At 42.6% G+C, this 24068-nt stretch overlaps 3 protein-coding genes across 5 annotated transcripts in view; 1 reads left to right on the top strand and 2 right to left on the bottom strand.

Annotated features, from left to right (window-relative positions):
- fcho1 (FCH and mu domain containing endocytic adaptor 1) overlaps window positions 1-7136 on the bottom strand; it is a 55540-nt gene extending 48404 nt beyond the window's left edge. Inside the window, exon 1 of the mRNA XM_070960547.1 lies at window positions 7042-7136. The gene's annotated coding sequence lies outside the window, so the exon portion shown is untranslated. The remainder of the gene's footprint in view (window positions 1-7041) is intronic.
- Window positions 7137-12977: 5841 nt separating this feature from the next.
- prg4b (proteoglycan 4b) lies at window positions 12978-19597 on the top strand. 2 transcript variants are annotated; one of them, XM_070960430.1, is made up of 14 exons: window positions 12978-13051; window positions 13331-13444; window positions 13678-13800; window positions 14177-14248; window positions 14367-14426; window positions 15008-15067; window positions 15150-15317; window positions 15809-16576; window positions 17066-17152; window positions 17397-17533; window positions 17730-17886; window positions 18022-18129; window positions 18548-18676; window positions 19359-19597. In XM_070960430.1, exons 1-14 carry the CDS (start codon window positions 12985-12987, stop codon window positions 19466-19468), a joined length of 2160 nt encoding a protein of 719 aa, XP_070816531.1. In that variant the 5' UTR covers window positions 12978-12984; the 3' UTR covers window positions 19469-19597. The 2 variants fall into 2 exon arrangements, with proteins under 2 accessions (XP_070816531.1, XP_070816532.1); XM_070960431.1 differs by lacking the exon at window positions 14177-14248.
- tprb (translocated promoter region b, nuclear basket protein) overlaps window positions 19480-24068 on the bottom strand; it is a 21611-nt gene continuing 17022 nt past the window's right edge. The window contains exons 42-51 of one of the 2 annotated variants that reach the window (XM_070960427.1): window positions 23486-23579; window positions 22675-22832; window positions 22475-22528; window positions 22231-22322; window positions 21816-21925; window positions 21584-21682; window positions 21257-21413; window positions 20788-20909; window positions 20604-20699; window positions 19480-19770 (exon numbers count right to left, since the gene is read on the bottom strand). In XM_070960427.1, coding sequence (XP_070816528.1) covers window positions 19718-19770; window positions 20604-20699; window positions 20788-20909; window positions 21257-21413; window positions 21584-21682; window positions 21816-21925; window positions 22231-22322; window positions 22475-22528; window positions 22675-22832; window positions 23486-23579 — 1035 coding nt within the window. In that variant the 3' untranslated portion in view covers window positions 19480-19717. The remainder of the gene's footprint in view (window positions 19771-20603; window positions 20700-20787; window positions 20910-21256; window positions 21414-21583; window positions 21683-21815; window positions 21926-22230; window positions 22323-22474; window positions 22529-22674; window positions 22833-23485; window positions 23580-24068) is intronic. The other variant, XM_070960428.1, reaches the window with a different exon arrangement.

Genomic DNA, 24068 nt, shown 5'->3' with positions numbered 1-24068 from the left:
CAACAGATTAAAGGGTAATGAAAATCATTTGTTGCATCCCTTGAGCGTTTCAAGTCATTACTATCTGAGAAACCAGCAATGCTGTCGGTCTGTTTCTCCAGTGCAGGTGAGGCACTGAGAGAGGTAGGACAAGGATGTTTTTACAGAGCAGCAGGAGCCTTACAGAGAAGTCTACTGCACTGCAGATCCACTCGTCTGTCCTTCAGTATTAGTTTTAAGCCTGATTTGGCAAAGCGTGGAGGAGAGATCATTTTGTGTCAGGCCTAATTTCCCCCTCACCGCCACTGACAGTCTTCTGCACTCCTCTGCCACGTCCACCAGCATGGGATGACTCACTGCCGTGACTGGTTATTTAGAGCAAGACTTCACTGACATTTAGTAGTTTCTTTCACAAATATAAAACCTATGTGAGTTGGTATGATCAGTCATGCTCCTCATTTACAATTACAATTAGTCATTTGGCAGACACTATGAATTCACACACCTGATGGTGCAGCATCGGGGGCAGTTTTGGGGTTCAGTATCTTGCCCAAGGATACTTCGGCATGTGGACTGCCAAAGGCCAGGGATCGAACCACCGACCGCTCTACCTCCTGAGCCACAGCTACTCCATTTATTTAAGTTATCCTTTATCATTTTTCCACCTCTTTCAACAACTAAACTCTGTCTGCATCATCACACGCCGCTGACGGTCATGTAGTAGTGGTGAAGCACTGGACCTTTTGGTGGCAACATATGGTGAAGAGAATCTAAGCTGAAAAGGTCAACTTACGAATGATTTGGAAATACTGCAAATGTTTTAGGGCTCCAACGAATGATTATGTTTATTAGTCCACAAAGTGTCATACAATAGCGACAAATGGTGATTGTAATATCCCAGCACCACAGGTGCCATGATCAAATTATTCTGGCTATCAGTCCAAAAGTAAAGCTCATTTATTTGCTGTAAACCTTCATATTGTCACAATAACTGCAGTTTACTGTTTAACGCTTAATATTCCTCTGAACAGAAACTCTCAGTTTTGCTGTGTGTTTAGCTCCATTAGCTGTAAGATATTAGCTCTGTTAGCTCTTAGCTCTGTAAGCCAAACACAACACAGCACTCTGCTGCCCATCAGCTGCTTAAAGCTAACCTCTAACTATTCTCCTCCTGCAGATTTCAACGTGAATTTCCATGCATTATCATGGAAAAAATAGGGTAAGGTAACTAGTATCAGCAAGAGAGATCCATCACAGTCAGCAATGTCTCGCTGTCTGACTAATCGTTTTATTTGACTACTTTTTGCACCTCTAAACTATTTTAATAATCAATTAATAATTCAGGCAGTTATCAAAATGTCATTAGGAATGCAAAACATTCAGCATTTTTAATTATTTTCAACATCTTATACACAAAAAGATTAACTGATTGACTGATAAAATAGACAAGTCTGTCAATAAACGTACACACATACAGTGTGCTGGTGGTGATTCATTGTGTGTTGATTGTGGAGACAAAGATGACTGCCACAATCATCAGCAACAAATGCAGCGCCCCCCAAATCGTCAGCACACCACACAAAGCCAAACGTGTCAACAAAAGCACTAAAACCAGAGCCTGCAGTTAACGATGACACGCTGAAACCACCAATCACATCACTACCAACTTAATGACAGAATTACACCCTGTATTTAATGACTGGAGCGGCTTCAGGAACACTGTGCAGAGCTGCTCTCTTAACACGGTAAACAGGCTGCTTGATGAACGTGTGCTCAAGCCTTCAGTGACTGAGGCCAAATGAGGGAAACAGTGAGACAGCAAACACAATAGACAGGAGGCAGAGAGAGAGGGAGAGAGAGGGAGAGAGAGAGAGAGAGAGAGAGAGAGAGAGAGAGAGAGAGAGAGAGAAACACAGCCCAGGCTGTCAGCTCCCCATTGTCCTGGCCTGAATGTGCTTTTGTCACGGCAGCGTACAGCCACAGTCCAGACCAGTCTATGACAGTGTGCCAGGCGGGCATCACTTCCAAACCCTGGCATGACCAGCAGTGTGAGAGCAGAGAGTGAACCCAGCGTGACAGCAAACACTCTCACAATACAAGTCAACGTCCAATCACTGCTTGAGATGAGCATGTTTGCAGAAGTGCAGCTGTGAAATAAGACAGTACTGAGTCTAACACTGCTGATTACTGTGTTCCAGTCGCATTCCACTATATTCTTAGAAACCCATCAACAGGGCTAGATACTTTCCCTGCTGCGCAGCCACATGCTTGACTAAATATATACAGCATATCTGATATTTGTCAAATGATTAAACTTAAACTGTAAACCGAGACATTTTCCTTTTTTCTGATCAAAATAAAATCATCTTGAAATCACTGTCAGCAACTCTTCATGCTGCTATCAACTCAACCAACAACATAATTATGGCAGCAACTGAGAGCTGGTGGCTTGTTTTGTCTGACTAACAGTCCAAAACCCCAAATATGAAATTCAAACAATGTGAACCAGAAAAAAGCAGCAAATTCTCTTATAGGAGAAGCTGAAACAGGCACATGTTCAGCATTTTAGCTTCGTAAATAACTTAGACCAACAGACAGACCAAACCGTTGCAGTTTAGTTTTTGTTAATGACCAATGACTAATAGTCAAAGCTCTTCTTATCCGATATCTGTTAGATGAATAAAAACCTGGACCTAATATTTGTTTTTCTTACTGATTAATCTGTCAGCTGATTTCTTGATTAATTGATGCATTAATTGATGATGTATCCAAAAACGGTGGAAAATACCCATAAAAATGTTTAAGAGTACAAGCTGACATTTTTAAATAACTTGATGCTAAAAGCAGAAAGTCCTCACATCTGAGAAGCTGTGACCAGTCAATATGCAACACTTTTGCTTGATAACCGATTTAATCTTCCATAAAAATTAATGCAGATTAATTTTCTGTTGATTGATTAACCGACTAATCGTTTCAGCTTTAGTTATCTGCTCTATGAATAATGACTAGGAAAAAGATAAAGCGGCATTTCAAAACAGGCATCATGAGCATCACCATGTAGTCCAACTGTAAATACAGTTTAAGCCTCTCATTACACTCAAGGTTTCCCTCCTCGTGGCTGCTTCATTTTTAACTTTGAGGTAATTAAAATAATCTTAAATTGAAATCGCCCTCCGTGCTGCTGTGGGGCAAATCAACAAAATCATTTTCATTATTCATCTCTCCTTATTGCTCTCGCCTTTTGAGCACAGCGCAGCATAAGATGAACCAGAAACCCAGAAATAGATCCAGGACCTGAGCCCGGGGGGATGGTGTGCTCATCCATCCTGCCCCAGGACCCTCCCATCTGCCATGAGGAGACCTTGGCTGGGCTCATTCACAACCTCAGGCATGGGTCACGGTTTTACACGAGGGACTTGTACAAGATTTCACAGAGGGATATCACCTGTTGCCAACTGAACGTTAAACCATGTTATCATGACTGCACTGCATTTATGATTAAAGAAATGTATTACACTGTAAATCAAGAGCTCTGCATTGACAGTACAAAGAGTTTTGTTTGTGTTTTCATTATGAAACAGGTTAGCTTTACTGTTTCCTGCCTCATATTTCCTGCCTCTGGGTTCTGCCCTGCTTGGCAAAGACGAGGGAAGGCCTCACAGCACTCTAGCCTAAATATGAGAGGCTACACATGTATAATTAATATTCGTCATTGGCACCATATAATGTGTTGCTGAAGAGCCAAAGGAGAAGGAGGCAGGCAGGATCACAATAAGTAATAGTAAGAAGATCCTTATGGGTCAAAGAGAGCGAGAAAGAGGAGTCATCAGGGAGGTTGAAGAGTCCCGCCGATTAACTATGCATGGCTGCAAGCGTGTGCACATGATCGTTCGTGCTTGTTTGAATATTCAAGCAAAAAGGAGCGCTCAGCAGGTTTTTGTCAGATAAAGCATCAGCTCTGCACAGACATCTAGTCCATTCAAATATAAATGCAAAACAGGGATCTATTCTGATTAAACTGCTTCTTTCTTTTCTCCTCACTTTCTTTCTGTCAGCATGCAATTCTGGTGTCTGGAGCGGTAAAACTCAGGGTTGAAAGACACCAGGCTTTGGAACACTGTTAGTGATTTTGTAAGTGCAAAAGGCAGCCTTGACACAAAAGCTTGAAGGCGTCATCAAAGGTTTGGGCATTTTTTAACCCACCTGTATTATGGCCTCAGGTGGTCAGCCTCCTCGCTTTCTCTGACAGCCTCTAACTCCAATCACAACCCAAGTGCCCTTCTTACAGTCTCAGACAGCACTTCTATTCATTCTGCTATGATAGAATCAATATCCTGCAGAATACAACCTAAGACAAAAACAAACACAAAAAAACACTGAATCGTAACATTAATCTCCAAATGACAGCCAGTCTGAAACTGTAACACCATCAGAAATACTAAACAGGTTTAGGAAATCCTGGGTTTAAAGTCAAAATAACCTCCACTTTGCTCATCACTCATCACTCTGTTACGTTACCACTAGCATCTGCGTATAACCAAACTTTACTCTGGATGTTAAGTGCTTTTGCAGTGCACTGTCCAAATCCTTTTCACACTGAACAATCCTCCACGCTGTCATCACCAATGCCTTAGCACTAAGGCATCCAGTGAACGTGTCTGTGTGGGGTGACTGTTGAGATATTATAAGAACTATGCAATTTGGGACCATGGCATATTTTGCCTAGTCTTTGGTGTAATGACAATGCTGGCATCTAACCTGCAGCTTGCTCACTCAGCTAGAAGTTTTGCGTGGCTGTAATGCTCATAAACCAAAGTATTAGATAAACAGATGAAGGCACAAAAGCTAACAAAGATCACAAATGTCTACATCCATCCATTCAGCTTCATCCTCTGGGTACTGTGAACGTCTGTACAGAATTTCAGTTCCATTCAAACAGGCCGGCGTTACCACACACAGAGCCACATCGCGATGATGGGTAAAAACATTCCTGCATCTCAGCAGCATTACGGTATAATCAATAAAACAAACAGCCTAATTAAAATTCACAAAATGAGAACAAAGAATCTTTATTCAAGTCAATATACATGCCCTTCAAGGTCGAGACCTAACTTGTAGTCTAAGTGTAATCATGCCTTTAGATGCAGAGAAGTGATGCGCCTCACTAGACTAGAAAACAGCTTTTGGTCAGAGAATGAACACTGATTATCAGGAACTAATCAGCACCAAATAACAAAAGAAGAGATGAGAAATGATAGCCGTTTCTTCCAACGCTGTGACGATTTATTCAATGAGAGCGAAACCCCCTCCCTTCACTCGAGTCCTCTCCCTCCATCCCACACACACCCTGCCTCACTTTCTGAGCATTCAGCAGGGAAATGGTCTATCTGCTGCTGAAGTCAAGGCACCAGGGAGAGAGTTGTTTACTTCCTTAATATCAAAAGACCTTGCTGCACTCAACTCTCAACTTCTACCTGAGAGAGAGGAAAAGAGTGCCAACAGACAGTCCACGGTAGAACAAGAAGACAGCTATGGTGCAGTGTGAAGATGCAAACACTGTGGCTTATGCTACAGCTGCTTGAAACTCAAACATGTACCAGACAGTCAAAGGGGAATTCCAGTCTGGTTGCTTTGGTGCAAGCAAAGAGTGACTTGCACCTTCTAAAAGTAACGCAATGAGACAAAGTGCTTACCTTAAAGCCCCAAACTCACCAAAATGACTGTTTGAACCTTCACCTTAGATGATATTTTACCCAATGAAAATTAAGTAAAGTGGAATTATACCAGTGGGTGACAAATGAAAAATAATAAAATATGATTCGTCACATTTTATTACATTTGGTAGCATACAGTAGAGAGGAACAGGAAATGTTAAGAGCGAGGTGAGTGACATGCAACAAAGGTTCAGGATGTGATTCAGATTAGGGTTAATGTGGTCATCATGAAAACCCCAATGTGTACTATTTTACCATAAACACTGTAATGTTTGAAAACATGACTGATATTTCAAAACATTAACATGTTAAGTTGTTGTCTGGTGTTTGTCACTTGAGAGGGATGGCAGGCTTCGCTCAGGAGTGGGTCTGCCCTCTCCGATTTCAGATTAAAGTTATACCACAAAAAGGACCTGTCTTGTAGAGGAGGATCTTCTCTATAATGATAACGCAATTTCATTAATTAAAAAATTTAAAATAAAAAACTACAAGAAACTACACTTCAAATAAAGACAATATTAAAGTAAATGATCACGTTACAGCAATTTCTTATCCGAAGCTCTGTTTAATCTGATCCTTCCTGAGCAGAAGTTTGTTTACAAGAGTTGCATCAGAGCATCTCCAGACTGGGTACCATTCTCCAACAGGGGCCAACAAATACTTGTCAGGCATGGATAGCTTTCACTCCATCTAACCTAGAAACCCCATACTGGGTTTCTGCTCTGTGATGTCCAGCAGTAAACCCAGAACTGGCTCTGAATAGTCAGTGTTTTCACTGTTTCCAGGTACTACCCGGGGCAACTTCTCGGCTAAGAATCCTCCGTACAAAAGACAACCTGTCAGGAGGTCCTTTGGCCGGAGAATTCAGTGATATCTATCTCAACTCGCAAGCCCACTAACAGAGCAAAAATAACTCGAAGTTAGCATCAGATGGCAGAAATATCCCCTGAGTGTCAGCTGAATATATGTCAGCGGGACTAACATCAAATTTCAGTCCAATCAAGCGCTGCCCCACCTTGGCAGAGGATGCTAATTCTGAGTCTCAATGGAAAGATATTTTGGTTTGTTAGAGGGAACATTACAGTTTAAATTCTTGATTTACACTATATTATAAAGTCAGACATTTACCGTGTCCCGTGAGTTTCTCCTTTTGTTACCTACATTTCCCTCCGTCCATATGTCAAACAAACGTGTCTACTACTGCTGCCAGTTTCAATTCAACAATGTCACAGCCATGCATGACCAACTCGATATTCTAACAGCCGAGCATTTCCTCAGTCTTTCGAGCCAATTTCTGAATGAATTTGTTTTACAGAAGGAGCTAAAAAGAGAGAGAATCATTTATTACCTGTTTAGACTTTCCCAACAACGTTTACAGTACATTTTCCATCCTCGGTCTTCCAGCGGCCACAGTCCAACACTTGAGAGCACCCTGAGCGGTTTGACCGTAGTAGTAGAAAATTCACCAGACAGTTTTCAGTGTGCGCGCAACCTCGCGCCCAGCTCTACGCTGATTGGCTTTCTCATCCGTCGATCAGAGAGAAACGTGTAGTAGGCATAGCAACCATAAAAAGGTGGGTCTTATAGAGGATACTAGCAGCCTATTGGATATCTGATTCCAGGTTAACACCCACAAAATACAGAAGGTAGAAATGGAATAGAAGGGTCCTGAAGGACGTGGCTGCTGTGTTCTGCCTTTCTGTAACAAGATCAAACAAAAAAGGGCAAACAAAGTTCATTTAATAACTTCTGTGACCCACTTCTCTGTACAATACAGCTTCCCCCATTTTTAACTTCACATTGTGTGACAGTATCACATGTATATTATTTATCAGCTTGTCCTGGCTCCTTATTGAAGCTATATGATGATGGTTACATGGGTTACAAATGGATTCACTTGTCACATACATATACCCCTACACATTCATATACATATATATACACATACTAACAGACCTACTGTACTTGTCAGTGCATGTGGACACGTGCCGACAGTCTTTTTTTATCTGTTTTATTGTTTTTAACCTGAGACTGTTATGAAATTCTTTATTTGATTGTTTTAATCTGAGGCCAGGTGTGGACAGGGGCTGCAAAACTAAACTGTATGCCAAAGGTGACATCTGTTGCAATCTTTAACACATGCGCGCACGCACACACACACACACACACATACATACATATACAGTATATGTAGCATCGGGGGAAGTCAGTTAGTGAAGATAAGAGAAAACCCAAACAGAGCAGATTCCTCCTAAATCAATGCCCATCTATCATATTGATGAGTGTGTGTTGGTGCCGTCAGGCCTCTTGGGACACTTAATGTTATTTACCACTAATAAAGACAGCGATGCATACATTGGACCTTTTGTATACAGTCACAACAGGCGTAATTTAAAAGCACAACACAGTCTCTTTGTTAACTTGTTTTGTGTCCTTGGGTTAGACTTGTCCTTCAGTCACTCTGGCTTCAGGGTCTCCACTGTCCCAGGCTTCTAACTGAAAGATGTCGCTCTCTACCTGAAGTGAAAACAGAACTTATGAAAACAGAACTGCAGCATTGATTTCACTGTCAGCCTGAATAATCTTAGTTATACTACAGACAATCATTAGTGTAGGTCGAAAGGGAATGGCATACTTTTTTGTGGCTAAGCTGCAAAGAAATATACAGTCAAACAGTCAAGAAGTATGTAATTTACACACATCTCCAGTTAGCATTTGGATTTATAACCTGCTCAATGAATATAGTCCTTAAATGCCATTGAAATAATAGTGATGTGTAGCTAGACGTCCAAAAATAACATACTTCTGTTTTTGACCCACAAATCACCAAATGTATGCATCTGATAGGATTACCAGACAGCATGTCCATCATACTTGCACGCAGGAACATCTTTTTGCCTGTCACTCACCCCAAGTGACAGGCAAAAACATGTTCCTCAATTTCAGCCTGCTTATCAAAATCGGATAAGATGGCTGACATGCTGACAGTAGTTCTGGGGGGAGGCTATGAGAGCAGCACTGGCGAAGTGACCGTGTTGATTAACAGTGATGAGGTAAAGCAGTCCTCTCCATCAGTCCTTCAATGAGGCCTGTGACATACATGTGGTGAAGTTATTACTGCTCTGAAATGTAAAGCCCGGGTAGGCAATCAGCGAAGTTGTGCTGCTGTGGATGATTGGTGGTAGAAACACACTCCCGATGCTCAGATCCTCTTGAGTGCAGGATACAAACAAGGGGGTCATTACTTTGGCAATAACAGTTCAGTCGGCAATGGGTCTGTCCCAAATGACTAAGGACACAGACCAAGGCTGCATCTCTCCTTTTAGTGTGAGTTTTAGCAGCCATCAGTGCTGTGCTGCACACACGGGGTCCTCACATTATGATTTTGTAACAAGAGAAAAAACTGAGATTGATTATGGGTCAGAGTGAGGAAACTAGTTAGAAAACTGGAACATTTATTTTAACACCTGTGCATCAACACATGCTGTAACAGAGTAACAGCATTGGATTAAGACTAGATGGTATCAAATAAAGACAAGCCTGGTCAGTTGTGTTTTTATGCATTTACAGAATGATTAAGTTCTATAAATGTGGTCATTTTCTATAATTTTCTATGCAACTGGTGTCTTGGTTGACACTGAGAGCCCGACTCACTGCTTCTCATGTCCTTTCAGGAGCTCTTACACATCAAAGACATGAGCAGTGAGAGGCCTCTGCTGGAGGTGTTGATGCTTGATGTGACGCTTAGTGATGCAATATTAAAATCAAGCCGGGGTGCAGCAGAACATAATGTCAGAGGCAGTGAAATAGCACTGCACAAGGTTATAGTTAGAGTGTATTTCCAGTGTAGTTACTGCGATGGTTAGATTATGACTTCCACCTTCAGACTTACATTGAGCTTCAGCCAGGAAGAGAACATTTTACCACAAAGTCATGAGGCAAAATATCTTAACTAAGATTTCTAAGATTTCTGTGAGGGGTAGAGTAAATACAAGACATAAAAAAGCCAGAGTTCGATCATGTTGAGTATTTCTCATCCATATGCTTAGTGTAAAATGACATACAGGAGGGTGACATGAAAGCTGGGTGGTTATACACAAACCCATCTTTCTGTAAACAGTCAGATTGGCAGGGTCCCTCGCTTCCATCCACACGCACATGTGAAGTGGAGGATAATCTTTTGAGCCTTTAATACGTGGTAAAATCTTCCCAATAAAATGAAATGAGCTGTCAAATTTAATTATGTATCATCAGTCCCTGCCACCTGTTGGCGTTCCTATTCTTATCCTGCCTATGTGTTGCCTCAGACAGCAGCCAGTACGCTCTCATTTGTCTCCCTCTAAAGGTCCTTTCTGATCATGTTTCATTCATCAAAGCAATACACTGCAAAATAATATATTCTGACAGGCATTTTCACTATTCTATCTAGATTGTGCAGACGCCCGATGAAGGACTTTCACTGGTGAGGTCGTTAAATAGCTGCCTGATCAGTGACAGGCTTCTTCTGACTGCCCAATTAAATATGTCAAGTAGAAAGTATGTAAAATTGAATAGAAATTAAACTGAAAAGACACAGGCAGCTGCACTACACAAAGTGCTTGCCCTCTAATGACAGCAGACAAGCAAGTCTTGAGTTATTTCCTGTTTATATCTTTAGTATGTTCATTTTTGCAGGAACATTTTGCACGCAGTCAGAAAGTTAATGAGCCTCTGTTCAACTTGGAAGATGGCGAGAGCAAAACGAATGTGCTGAATGAGGCCCAATGTGCGCACCCACGTGCTCTGCGTCACCTCTCCTCCTGTGTGTCTCCATGTTTCTGCCTCTCATCGAGCTCTTTCAAATCAGCTTAACTCCTGCTCGAACAGGCTGGCTGATTAAGGCTGCCAAGATAGAAGATGCCCTCCACTGCTCACAAAGCACAGACACAGTTTTGGATTCAGAAAAAGGAGCTGACTCTCCCCTCAGCGGTCCTCTCATCTCCCCAGGAGATCCAGTGTGCGCGACATCCATCTGTGATAATAAGCGCTTTGTGCCTCTTTGCAGTGATATTACTGCCTTTTGCTGGCTGTGCCTCTGTGGGATTGTTGGCCTGTTGGGATGCTGCTGCTCATGCCTGTGAACTGTCAGGGCAGAATGATGGGGAGGAAGTCACAGCACTCTTTTAAGTAGAAATGAAGATCAGACATGTTGATTTGCATGAATATTATTTGCCATATATACTGTATATTTAGCATTTACAATATGCATGATTCTTACACACATTTCACCTGGGAGTTGCGTGACTGGAGCATTTGGGACATTGTAATTAGGGAGCACGATGTCAGTCCTTCACTCACTCCCCATCTACATGGACCGCGAGCTGGTTTCTCTGATCGTGAGGCTCCTATGTCATCCTCTGTACGCCACTGCAGGTTCGTTTCCTAAATTGTCTGAGCTGGAGAGCAGTTTTTGCACACTCTTAAGGGCCTAATCAGTGCAGGAGGCCAAAGAGGCAAGAGCTTAGAAAGAAGACAACTTCCACCCTGCAAGACTTTTAATTGTCAAAGTTTAATTAGGACCAGAAGCTTGACATTTAAACGTTTTTCAGTGAGATTATGTGACAAAACTATTTTCTCTTGAGCTGTTAGATGTCAAACAACTGCAGAGCAGATATGGGACTCACGAAACTTTGTAAACACAAGGGGGCGCACTGACTCCACTTTCCGAACTTTATCACAACCCGCTGGACTGGTCAGTGTGGCATGAGTTGCGTCTCAGTCAGAGTTTTTCAAATGAAGATATCAAGGCCTTGATACTTCCTCTTTCATAGAGCTACAGTGGGGAAATTGTTGTGTGGACATTTCCCTTCATGTCTTTGTTTACCTGACTGTCATTTCAACCGGATCCAGTCATCATTATTGCCTTGACACAAGTGCACTAATGAGGACTTTACCTCTGATTGGACCATGATATGACAAGAAAATAACACAGGCATGATATAGTCCATCAGCACTTCCAACCACAAAATTCCCACAGTGCAGACCAGCCCTTAATCATAAAAATACATCAGCACAGTAATCAGTCTGGTATATCAAAAAGATTCCTGTCTGTTGTTCGCTTATAATGAAAAACAAAACAAAACAATTCTACCACAATTCTGCAAACTTTAGAAGGAATCACAGTCAAATGTATCAATATGTGACAAAGTGCAAATAGTTAGCTAGTTAGACAGATAACAGGTCTATATCACACTAAAGTGGTGAATATATTCAGGCTCAAACGACGGCATCAAACAAGTTGCCATAAGGTCACTGTGCTGAGGCATTGCATGTCAGGTCACTGACAGGTGGAGATAAGTCATTCTGGAGAAAGACTTATTTGAACTCAACACCCAAACAAATACAGTCCTGTCAAGCAGAAACAGAGCAATCTCTGCATCTATCTTCATGTCTTTCAACTCTCAGAGGTCTCTTCACTGATGGAAAGCCTCACCAATGTTAACATGTTATGTTCATGTCCGAGCCTCTTAGTTTGTTTGCCTTTTACAGAGCCAGGGCTGTGTACAAACACCAGATAGTTTTTCAGTGCACACACAGAGCAGACAGTGCGGAGATATCTGCTGAATTTGACCAAAGGTGTACTGGATTAGAATGACTCGCCTCACCTTTAATTTTTAAAAATTCTGACATATTGCTTTTTAAGCCAACCACACGTCAGGCTTCTGTTTAAAGACTGGACAATACAACGCCCTGCTGACCACTGGAGTTAAAGAAATGACTTTACTTATTATAGTTAATGATTGTAGCTGAGGTATTTGCCAGTCCATATGGTATTGATTTGACAAACCAAGTCTGTCGTGGTGTGTAGGTGTCCAGTTCACCCGTTTGCGACTGAATAGCAAGTCACAAGAACTTTTTTTCTTTTGCTCAGAGGTGTGTGAAGTCAGCCGTCTGTCTGGCACAGATGTGTGTTGATGTGCTTCCAGCTGTTTGTGGGGACTCATGATGTCTAGACCTATGGTCTGACTGGACCGGAGGATCCTCCCTTACAGCCTGTGAGATCATCACACTTTTAATTAGACCGGATCTGTCAATTAACGGGAAGTCAGCTGGCCTCTCTCAACCTTTTAAAAGCAGCCAACTCAAACCTTCAGCAGGATTCTGACAGAGGCTCAGACAAGGTTGGTTACATCTTATTTGCTCTTCTGTCTCTCAGGATTTTCAGCCCTGAACATGAACGCACTTGACTCGAGGGAAATCTGATTTATTTATTGTGTGTATGTCTCATGCTTACTTTCAGATTTACAGAAGGATGACTTCCACTGTACTTTGTGCTGCTATTTTGCTGGCTTGTGCCTTGACATTTACTGCCGCTCAGAGTGAGTATAATTCATGTGACATTTCTATTTCATTTCAACATTCAACAGACATATATTCTTCTGTGTTCTGTTTAGCGAAGGGCTTTCCTAAAATGTATCCTGTGTTTGTCCTCATCCATGTTTACTCTGTTAATTATTCACCAGAGGGAGAACATATGTTTTGTATTTGCCACTACAAATCGATGTCTGGCACAGATGTATTATTTACTGACTATGTCCTCAAGTACACTATGTCACTGAAGATAAAATATCCAGCTGTGACATTTTTCCAAACTGCAGGCTGCAAAGGACGATGTGGTGATGAGTACTACAGGGGATCCTTATGCCAGTGTGATTATAACTGCCTGACTTATGACGAGTGCTGCAGAGACTATGAATCTCAATGCACCACAAGTAAGACTTTTCTCTCCTGATAAACTTATAACTATTGCTAGCAGCTGATCTCAACCTACAGACACCTAAACGACAGTTTTGTATCACTGATCCTGCAGAGAACAACCTTTCATGTACCGTCTGAATGCTCTGTATGATAACAAAACAATTACACCAGACTAATATAATCAGCAATGCGTAGTTTTATTGTGCTGGGCAGTTGTGCTGAAGCCTGCTGTGTTTGTGTGCAACAGGCAGCTCATGTAAAGGGCGGTGTGGAGAAACCTTTAAAAGAGGGCGGCTGTGTAGCTGCGACTCCGATTGCATAAAGTTCAAGCAGTGTTGTTCAGATTTCAAGGACCATTGTGATGCACACGGTAAGCCTGATCCAATAAATTCAGCATGATTGTGTGTGTTATTTTCTGCATGTTAACTGATTTTCCTTCACAGTTTCATACTCAGGAGTATCACTGTGATATCTGCTGTTAGTTAGAAGTGGTCTTCTGACATTTGGTGGTCTTGAGCAGCAAACACAGTGATGGTTGTGTAACTGCATGGCTGCAAGTTAAGTCAGCCCTCACCTGAGATTAGTATATGTGCATGAATGGTGAAGTGCAAAGAAACCAGGATTAATCTGATATGGAAAACTTGCATGTCCACCAGCATGTGGAGTAGCATGCAATGCATGCAGTAATCTGCACCGATGCATTGGGTTAAATTTGACAATATTTTCTGTCTTGGTAATTACCACAGAAGGAGCAGCCAGTGCTACAGCACCAGGGAAGACTAATTCATGCCATAATGTAAATGATAACAAACCCAAAGGTATATCTGACCGGAAAAAAAGTTCGATGTTTTCAACATTTGGAGTCATTTAGGATTTAATGCAGATTATTTTTCTTCTGGGTTAACACTCCAATTTCTACTCACGACTATTCCTCAGAGCCAACACAGAGTGAAGCAACAGATCAGGCGTCTACATTCAGCGAGGGAAACAATGCAGGTGACTATACTTTTTGAAACTGGCTCATAAAGTTGTTTGTTTTAGATTGCTTGAAGGGTAATTATGAGCTGAATTTAGTGGATGTAATAAAGCGTATGTCAGGAATACTGCAGGAAGGTGTTGACGGTTGGCTGCCACGCCGTGGCCGTCTTGCTGTGGTTTGCTTTAGGGGCCAGGTCTCACCAGAACAAGCCGAGATCACAGGCCTCACTGGCCAAAAGAAACACAAGGAAGCAGTGCTGCCATGAGTGTGTGGGAGGGTTACGGGCACAGGCTCAGTCACAAGAGAGGAAAGCACAAAATGAAGCCAAGAAAGGATGACAGCACATTTTCTTGGAGGTTTTAATTCAGTAATTGGCTGGGAATAGTTTTGTGGGTGGAGATACTCATGCATCCTTGTTACTTCGCTCTCAGGAGGAAGACATGTCCTGACATTTCCATCTGGAATGTCACAGTCAGTGATGTGCATGCTCAAGTAAACAAAGGCAGGGCAAATAGAGATAGTATTGATTAAAAACACTGTGTTATCAGCCTCAAATACGAATATTTATGTCATTTGATTTTGCCCTCTTTCCCCACAGATGACGACTTAATTCCTCTTGTCAGTCCAACATCATATCCACAAGATGATCTCAGTGATGGTGAGCAATGTGCGGAAAATAATCCCCGCATAAAATGTGACATTCAGGTGCACACTTTTACTCACTTGTCATCTTCTTCTAGATAAGTACAACCAGATTTTTCCCAATGATGAATTTTCCAACAATGGAGTGGAGGACCCAGAGGCGAGCCCAATCCCAGAGAGCACCAGCGGCTATGGATCATCTACAGCTGACCTGCAGGATCAGATTTCTCCTGAACCCACCCAGGATCCAGGCATGCTGGAGTTCAGTAAGGAGACATTTACAGTCTTCTCTCAGGCAAAGACTCGCTCAGATAATGAGAAAACACAGGCCAATGATAGTCCCTCCACTGAGGTCACACTTATGTGGTGTCCAGGATTTACTTGGCAAAGTAAAGGAACATGAAGTGCCCAAGTAAGATGCTGCTACACCATCAGCCACCTGAATAGTTTCATAGCTCTTCTGCATAGATTCTGCACGTCTATTTACTTTACTGGAAGATTAACAACATTTAACAATATCTAAGATCTTCCAATCCACTGGCTTATTTTGTTTACTTGTCATTGGTTTGTTAATTTTTCCACTGTCAGTGTGGTTTAGGTTGAAATCTTTTTAAGACATTCTCCATGTTAGTGTGGTCAAACCTTTCCGTGCATGAAAGCATCTGCATCCATGCATAATTTATTAGCACGCTTCTCACTACTGCTGAGTAAACTTGACTCAAATGTTAAAATGTCCGTAATTATGTTCCTCCTCCAGATGCCAGTGATCCAACCAGCTCACCCGAGTCAGGTACAACTGTGCCTCAGCCCACAGCAGCAGGTGACCCCGTCTCCAGCGAGCCTACTCCAACATCAGAGGTGTATTCTCCTACAGACAACGGCCCAGAGCTGGAGATGACAGGGCAACCAGAGGCACTGCCAGAGGATGACATCTTTCCTGAGGCACTGAGTACAGATTTGACTGTGGCCTCCTCCGATAGACCAGAGGTTACAACTGCAGCCTCCAACACACCTTCAGTATCCACAGGACCAACAATGGACTCCTCCACAGTCCTGGAAAACTCCCCAGGCACCAGCACACCTGCCTCATCAACGCTGGAGCCAACACCCATCCCAGACGGCACCACTTCAAACCCCCAACCAGATGAGTCTGAGAGAAACGAAGAGGATGTCACAACAGGGCCTCCCCTCCCAGACCTCGAAGATCCTTCCACCAGTGTTTCTCCTGCGGGGTCCGAGAACTTGTCAGAGCTTGATGCCCTGACGACCCACATCCCTACATCCACAGGTGCAGCACAGGATGATGTTACACCAGAAGTAACCACTGCTGATCCACAAAAGGTCAACCCAGACCCGACCGAACCCACATTATCTGAAACCACCTCCAAACCCCAGGACAAACCTGAACCATACAAGCCACTGCCAGCTAAACCAGCTCTGGCTAAACCCAGCTCCAAACCCGAGACCAAGCCCCTGGACACTGCACAAACCCTCAGCGTAGATGATCCTAGAGACTACCAAGCAGGTAAGAAATGTTCTCATCACTGAAGCAGAATCTCAGCAGCAAACCCATAGAAAACAAATGCCTCAAGGATTAAATCTGTTGCTCTGACAGGGGAAATTTCAGCGCAAGTATCAAAATTTCCTTCCAGTGGCTCTGCCAGTATATCTAATCTATTTTGCATGAATTATTGCAAAGACGGAGGCCTCTAGTTTTGCTGGCAGCCTGCTTTATGAGCTTATGAGCTGGGTCAACAGAGCCACCGTCAAAGTGTAGCTACACCATATTAAATGACAGAGGTGGCCGTTTTCCCACACTGTAAATGAAATAGTTCTTTGAAATTGAAAGCAAGGCCCAGGTACTTTAAAGAATGGGTTAAAAAAAAAACGCAGGAAAGGTCCTTGCAGCTCCTGGAGAACACGACATTCAGGCTAACGTAGGCTGTGATTGCATGCTTTCTTTGTATTGCTGCCCAAACAGATGGGTTCCTCACAAATGTGTCCTTTTTCCCAGATGACAGCAACGACACAAATCTGTGCAGTGGGCGGCCGGTCAGTGCAGTCACTACGCTGAGGAACGGCACGATTGTAGTTTTCAGAGGTTAGTGCCAACCAGACAGCTGCTATTGAATGTGTTCACTCATTTGACATTCAAGAGAGCAGCGGTGGAAAGTAACAAAGCATATTTACCCAAGAACTCAAATTGAGACAATTTTGGTGCACATGTTATTGTTTATGCTACTTTAGACTACATTATAGAGGGTTGTATTGTACTTTTTAACTTTAAATTTATCTGACAACTGCACAGGTGGACCACTCTTATGGAGCAATGTTATTTCTTTCAGGGCACTACTTCTGGTTTCTGGACAGAAACAGGGTACCTGGGCCGGCCCAGGGCATCACACAAGTGTGGGGCGTCCCTTCCCCCATTGACACGGTGTTCACCCGCTGCAACTGTCAAGGCAAAACATACATTTTCAAGGTAAATTAACTCATCTTGTTCCCACCAATGACTGTGTTTGACAAGTCTAAATTTGAGGGATTTCATGGATGTGACACTATCAGGATGCATTTTGACAATTTTGAGGCCTCTTGACCAATTATCCAGCCCTGTAAAGTGCAGTACAGGAATAGTTTGGTTGCCTGAGGTTTATTGTTTTGGTCTGTGATGTTCACAGGGAGAGCAGTACTGGAGATTTGAAAATGACGTTTTGGACCCTGGCTATCCAAAGGTCATTGAAACAGGTTTTGATGGGCTTCGGGGCCACATCACAGCTGCTCTGTCTGTGCCTCAGTACCAGAGGAGGAGAGAGGCAGTTTACTTTTTCAAGAGAGGTGATGAACTGCTGCCTTCATTGCTATTGTGTCATTGTAATTTTTTCATTTTCAGTGTAAAACAAAAAGATTTCTATTAATGAAATAATCACCAAGCTTAATGATCTGAAATTGACTCCTTTCTGGGTCTTACAGGGGGATTGGTCCAGAAATATTCATACCAGTTTGGCACCAGTCCAACATGTGGCAAGAAAGTCCAGTATGCCATTTACACATCCCGCAATCGAATGGTTCGACAAGCAGGTACTCCAGGAATTACAAGAAATACTTTTACCCAGTGTTACAGGAATTCATCTTAACAGTTGTTTTGCGTGGTCCTGTATAAATGTAACTTGTGATGAGTGTACTGGGTGTTTGCTGAGCATTTTAACAGATTTACTTCAACTCACGTAAACATGTTTTATTTGAGCACATGCAGTTCTCTGAAAAAGTGAGTCATGCTTTTGTGGGGGTGAGAGGGGCAGAAAGGTCCATCTTGTAAATAATTGGCAAGTGGAAATAAATTGTTGTGTGCCGTTTACGGGATTGCAACTGTTTAAGGGCTGTGAGGTTTAACAGAAAACTGGCACACTTAAAATAACGTGCTCAAATATTTTAGCTGAGGAATACATAATCTGTCGTTCCAATCCACTGATTTTATACTTAACTGTTTTGCTTGCAGTGTCTCCTCTGGGGCCAACCATCAACATCCGGACGTCTTGGAGAGGTTTCCCCTCCACCATCACAGCTGCTGTATCCGTCCCGAGCAACAGAGAGCCAGAGGGATACAAATACTACGTCTTCTCAAGATGTAAGTCATCAATACATGCCAGCACTGTGCTCTCTTCTTTGAACAGGGTTAGGGAGCAGACTTGGTGTGAAAATCATTCTGGTACTAAGGAATTTTGCTGGAAAACAATATAGTTTAAAGCTGTGTTCTGCAAATTAAGACCTGAATCTGTATGGTCACCAGTCAGAAAGACACTGCTTGCTTTGTTTGGGATCCCCACACACCCTCATTGAAAACCACTGCTGGTGATGAAATCCTCTCAATTTACAGAACTGAAGTAAAAGCCCCTGAAGTAGTCATCATTGCTCGTTGGTTAAATATCTCTTCCTTCCCTCCTCTGTTTATAAGATCTTAAAAAGAATGAAACATCTTTCACTTGTCTGTCTGCAGACTTTTATCATCATTCACATCATGTCTGCAATGCCTAACAAGCACCATCTGTCTGAGTGTGTGTTTCAGGGTGGGGTGGGGGTATTAGGCAGATGTAAAGGCCATTAAGGGTGGTGCACATTCACCTATGACTCTAGTGTATTGTGGAGAGAACACTTTGCATTTAAATGACATTATGTACCTGTAGTTCATCACATACAGTTCATGCTCACCAAAATGGAAACTGGTGTGTAATGGACAAAACGTACATCCTGAATATCAATCATAAATGTAAATGCTTAATGAACTTATCTACTATCTGTTTGCTTTGCAGCCAAATCCTACAATGTGCGGATGGATAGTGGACGTCCTGCCGTTGCTGCTCCGACAGCCAACACGTCACCTCAGAGCAACAGCGTCTTCAAATGCCCAAAGAAAGTCTGATTAGAGAAAGCCGCGCTTTATAGTTGGAAAGTTTATTACATTCTTCAACAACACACTGCTTCAGCACGGACTGATTATAAAGTGTACTTTAAAATTACATTAAAAAAACCAAAGCAAACCAAAAAAAAACCATCAGGCTTTAGAACAAGTGAACATTATCGAGGCTGAACAGTCTGAACGTGGGTTTGAAAATAGGTTTCTGACAGACAAGTTCTGTGGTCAAGGTTGTCAAATTTTCTCATTAGTGCTTCATCTTGCGAATCTTCTCCCATGTGCACCTCGAGAAGGAAATCCCTGACCTGCTGAGATATCAAATGTTTTTTTTTTTTAAAACAAAGTCTGCTATACTGATGTAAAAACTACATACAGTGGCTGTATAAAATGTGTACGAGATGTAAAAGGATTTAACATTTAACTGAATTATAATACACAGACATGTTTTAAATGCTACGTACAGTCATGATGTGCTATGTGCGCATCATGACTGCTGGTCATCATCAGTCATGATGCAGAAAATACTGCCTAAAAACATGTTGCACTGTAATAAATCTGCATTTTGCGTCAGCGAATAAAGAGACATGTAGATCAGTTTCAGTTGATTTAGCAACAACTTGCAAAAATATATCATTAAAGAGCAATAATAATCTATTTTACTATGAAGTTGTTTTTTTCCCCACACATGTTGAAAACATCTGTAATTTTATGGCAGATTTACAATAAATATGGCAAAATTGTTTCAAAAGTTTGTGTGGAAACATGTTGTTTATTGGAATCACACACTGCAAAAGTCTCAAAGATAAACCAACTGGCCAAGTGTGATACTATCACGAGGCTGATTTTTAAAGTGTCTGTTTCTACATTTTAGGCCTTTATTAGACAGAAAAATCCTTATTCTGTTGCTATACTGCTTTCATTCACTATCATAAACAAATGTTTATAATGCATCTGTGACACTTTTGTTGGAAATACACAATTGGCCAGATGGGCAAGTTTTAGCAAGTTGTTGTATTAACTTGAAAATGAGCGATGGATTAAAAAAGCACAAAGCTATGGAGGGACATGGAACAGTTTCACACTAATGAGCAAGCATTAGCTCCATTACCACCCAATGTGTGTGTGTGTGCTTTCACATTACCTCCTCTCTTCATGCGGCCACCGCGGTTTTCTGGCCAGCGCTGCAGCTGTCTGCTGGGGCCAGATCTCGAGGATTTAGGTGGAGCACAGCTTGTATCTAGAAAAAAAACAACAACACTGCAATCAGAACTGAACACTAATTAAGACACAGAGGGGATCTGCACAGTCATGAGGCTCCTCTGTACCTGCAGAGCTGGAGGAGGGCTCCTGGCTGGTGGAGGGGAGGCTGGCCTTGTCAGATGGCTGGCTTGGCTCCTCTATTTCTCCCTGAGAGACCACTGCATCCACTGACACTTCTGCACTAGACCTGGAATAAACACACCAACACACAACACACATGCATCAAATGACATCGTCCTGCAGTCTTAAAATCATCAGTAAAAAACATGAAAGCAAATAACAAAAATCACAAGATGCACTTTTTATGAACTTGTGAACCTTTACAATTGGTAGTTTTACATTTGATTCAGCCATTGACATTAACCGTGGAAAGAGCGACAGATTTCCCGGGAGTAAAGACATTTCATATCAGGCTTGATGTTTGCGTGGCAATAAATAATGAATGCTGCAGCTAAAGGGCGGGGAAGCCTGCTGACTGAAGAGCCAGAGGTCTGAATTCCACCAGCAGCCTGAAAAAAGAGGAGTGAGCCTCACCTATCAGTGTCTGGCTCCAGGAAGACATCGTCTCTCTCCTCCCCTGCACCGGCTGCTCCTGGCACAACCAGGCCGGGCGTGGATGTGCTCACCATGGGAACCGACTGGGAGGCGTGCTCGGTGGTGTCAGACTGTGGCACCTCTGAAAAGACTGTTACTGGAAGAGAAGAACATAAAAACAAGATACACTCACTGATCTTGTTGTAGCATCTGACAGCACTCCCCAAAACTCTCAGACACAGGAGACTGTGTTGATGAAGGAGTGGGTTACAGATAAACAGCACAGATCCCTTCACGTCAGACTGGGAGACAAACTGAGACAGATACCAGGTGCTGCAACTTGTAACGGTGTCGTGGGAACGCTGCGTCCACCTGACTCCTCTTCATGAGTTGCTAAGAACAGGGGACTTTCATACATCCCAAGGCCTGAAGACAAGAAAAAAACAAAAGCTTTTACATTGTGTGAATGACACTCATCACTCTGTTGCAATTGGCTGGTGGGGTTTTAATGCTGGTTTACACAAACTGTAACTCTGCACAATTAGTGGCAGGGGAGTACCTCCTTGTGACGCGAGCTGTCCCAGGTCAGAGTGCGAGGAGGAGCTGGTCTGTGATATGTCCTCTGAGGTACCAAACCTGAAGCGAGGCACGCCGGCCACTTGGGGAGAACTGAAAAACAAACAAAAAACACAGTCATGCAGAGCCATGAGACAGCGGAGTGAATGCAGCTGCAGGTATTTTAGCTTCTTGTGCCCCAGGTTTTCTGTTTATAGAAATAATACCTAAACCTACAAACCTCTGACTCCATAGAAATGATACAGACATGAAATAAAATGTGTTATATGACCAGACACCATGTTAGATCAATATCATCTGATCCTGTGCTGTATGACTAGTGGTTTTGTTACAAATAAAGATGAAATTTCAGGTGCTTTCCTGACTTCCTGGTCTGCCTAGACGTGTGTGGAACATACTGGATGGCCTGGTCGAAGCCATCAGAGCGGTGTGGCACCACCAGAGTGGGAGTGCTGGGAACCATCCTGTCATCATCATCAAAGAAGTGCTGCTGCAGAGGGAGAGACAGCACAGAGTGTTGGATACACACATGCGCACACACTCTCATACAGAAACACAGGAGGCAATGTTTCACACTAACATTTGTATAAATAATGTAATGACTGTAAATTCTGTGATTATCTCCATATATAGAGGACTTACAGTGCTGCCTGACACACCAGGAGTGAGCTGAGGGACTCGACGAACAGGGATACGCTGTGAAGTTACATTTTACAAAAGTGATTAGCAGTGTGTGTAACGTACAGATAGAAGAGTACGACTGTAATGAATGTATTGTGCCATAAAAAAAAAACAGGAACCATCAATAAACAATAATGTATTCCTACTTTTCTTTTCCTTACCTGAACCTGAGCAGGTGGTCCCAGATCTGACGTGGGGGCGGGGTGGATGTTCAGCCGAGGGGGCAGCTGTGTTGGTCTCCGTGGTGACTGGGGCATCCTTGTACCGGAGCTTGTGATGGGTTGTTCTGTAGAGAAGGCCTCCATTGTACTGCTCTCGACTAAAACAGTGGAAACGCTCAAATAAACATATTTGAAATAAATACATTGGGTCAGATCTATTGTGAACAAAACTGCTGATCAAAACCCAGTTAACTCACTCTTGATCAGACTTCAAAGGTGTTTAAACAGCACAAAGCGTTCTTTAGGTCAAAAACTAATCACCTATCAAAAGGATCTAAAAATGAGAGGATGTGAGAGGAAGTGGATGTGGTCAGAGCAGAATGTGCAGAACTGATGTAAAAAACAACTAATTCTCTTAAACGGGTGAATTTAAAGCATTGCTATAGAAACTGAAAATGTGGTCATTATTGTTTGTTTTTCTAATCATTGTCCCCTCACTGGTCTAACTTACTCAATGTGAGAGTTACACTGAAGACTCCAGCTATATGCTACAGCATGAGCAAAATAACTTGAATCATTTGATTCATTTTCAAAGTAAAGCAACCTTTATGTGTCCTCTTTGGACACGGCTTGTATTTTGGCTCCCGCTCATACCACTTTTCCCTTCAGACAGACAACAACATATTACATCTTCCTCAGTCATCGTGAAGCGTCAGATAAGTAACTGGACGGCGGGACAGTTCGTGAGAGCATGTGGAGAGTCTGAGGCGGATCTACGTATGTGCGTTTGACAGGGTTTCCTGGATCTTACAGCTGGGTGTCTGGGAATCTGCGGGCCTCTGGGTGGAGTCAGACGCCCCCAAACTCTCCTCTGTCTCTGTGCCCGGGTCGGTTACATCAGCTCCCTGAGAAAGGAAAGAACAAAAGCAATGAATAAGGAAAATGGGTGGCAAGGGAAAAGGAAAACCATGAGTAAAATTATAAAAAAGTTAAAGAGGTGCAAATAAAAAAGTGAAGTGCGGAGAAGAGGGAACGTGAAGATAAACAGGAGTGGTAGAATCAGAGGAAGAAGGTTATGGGATGGTTCCCACAGTTTGTGCTGTGTGGTTCCCACATAATATGGATGCCACAACATACTGGCAGAGCACCATACACACATTATGATTCATTTTCTCCCTATACGGAACAAACACTCCCTTCAGACCAGGCCGAGAAATCAGACAAAAACACTCACACACTTGTACTCGTAAACCAAGTGGTAGCAATGTCCTTGATAAAGGTCCCACAGGGGTGAAAGTCCCTATTTTCAAATGTCTACAACCAAGTCATTAGCCTTGACTAAACCCTCCTTGGACAACAATGACCAAAAGTGAAAAACAGCTCCATCAAACATG

Source organism: Chaetodon trifascialis, chromosome 4, assembly GCF_039877785.1.
Source record: "Chaetodon trifascialis isolate fChaTrf1 chromosome 4, fChaTrf1.hap1, whole genome shotgun sequence".
NCBI classification, from domain to species: Eukaryota; Metazoa; Chordata; class Actinopteri; order Chaetodontiformes; family Chaetodontidae; genus Chaetodon; species Chaetodon trifascialis.
Note: the sequence above shows the minus strand (reverse complement) of the source record. Positions and strands in the feature narration are given on the sequence as shown.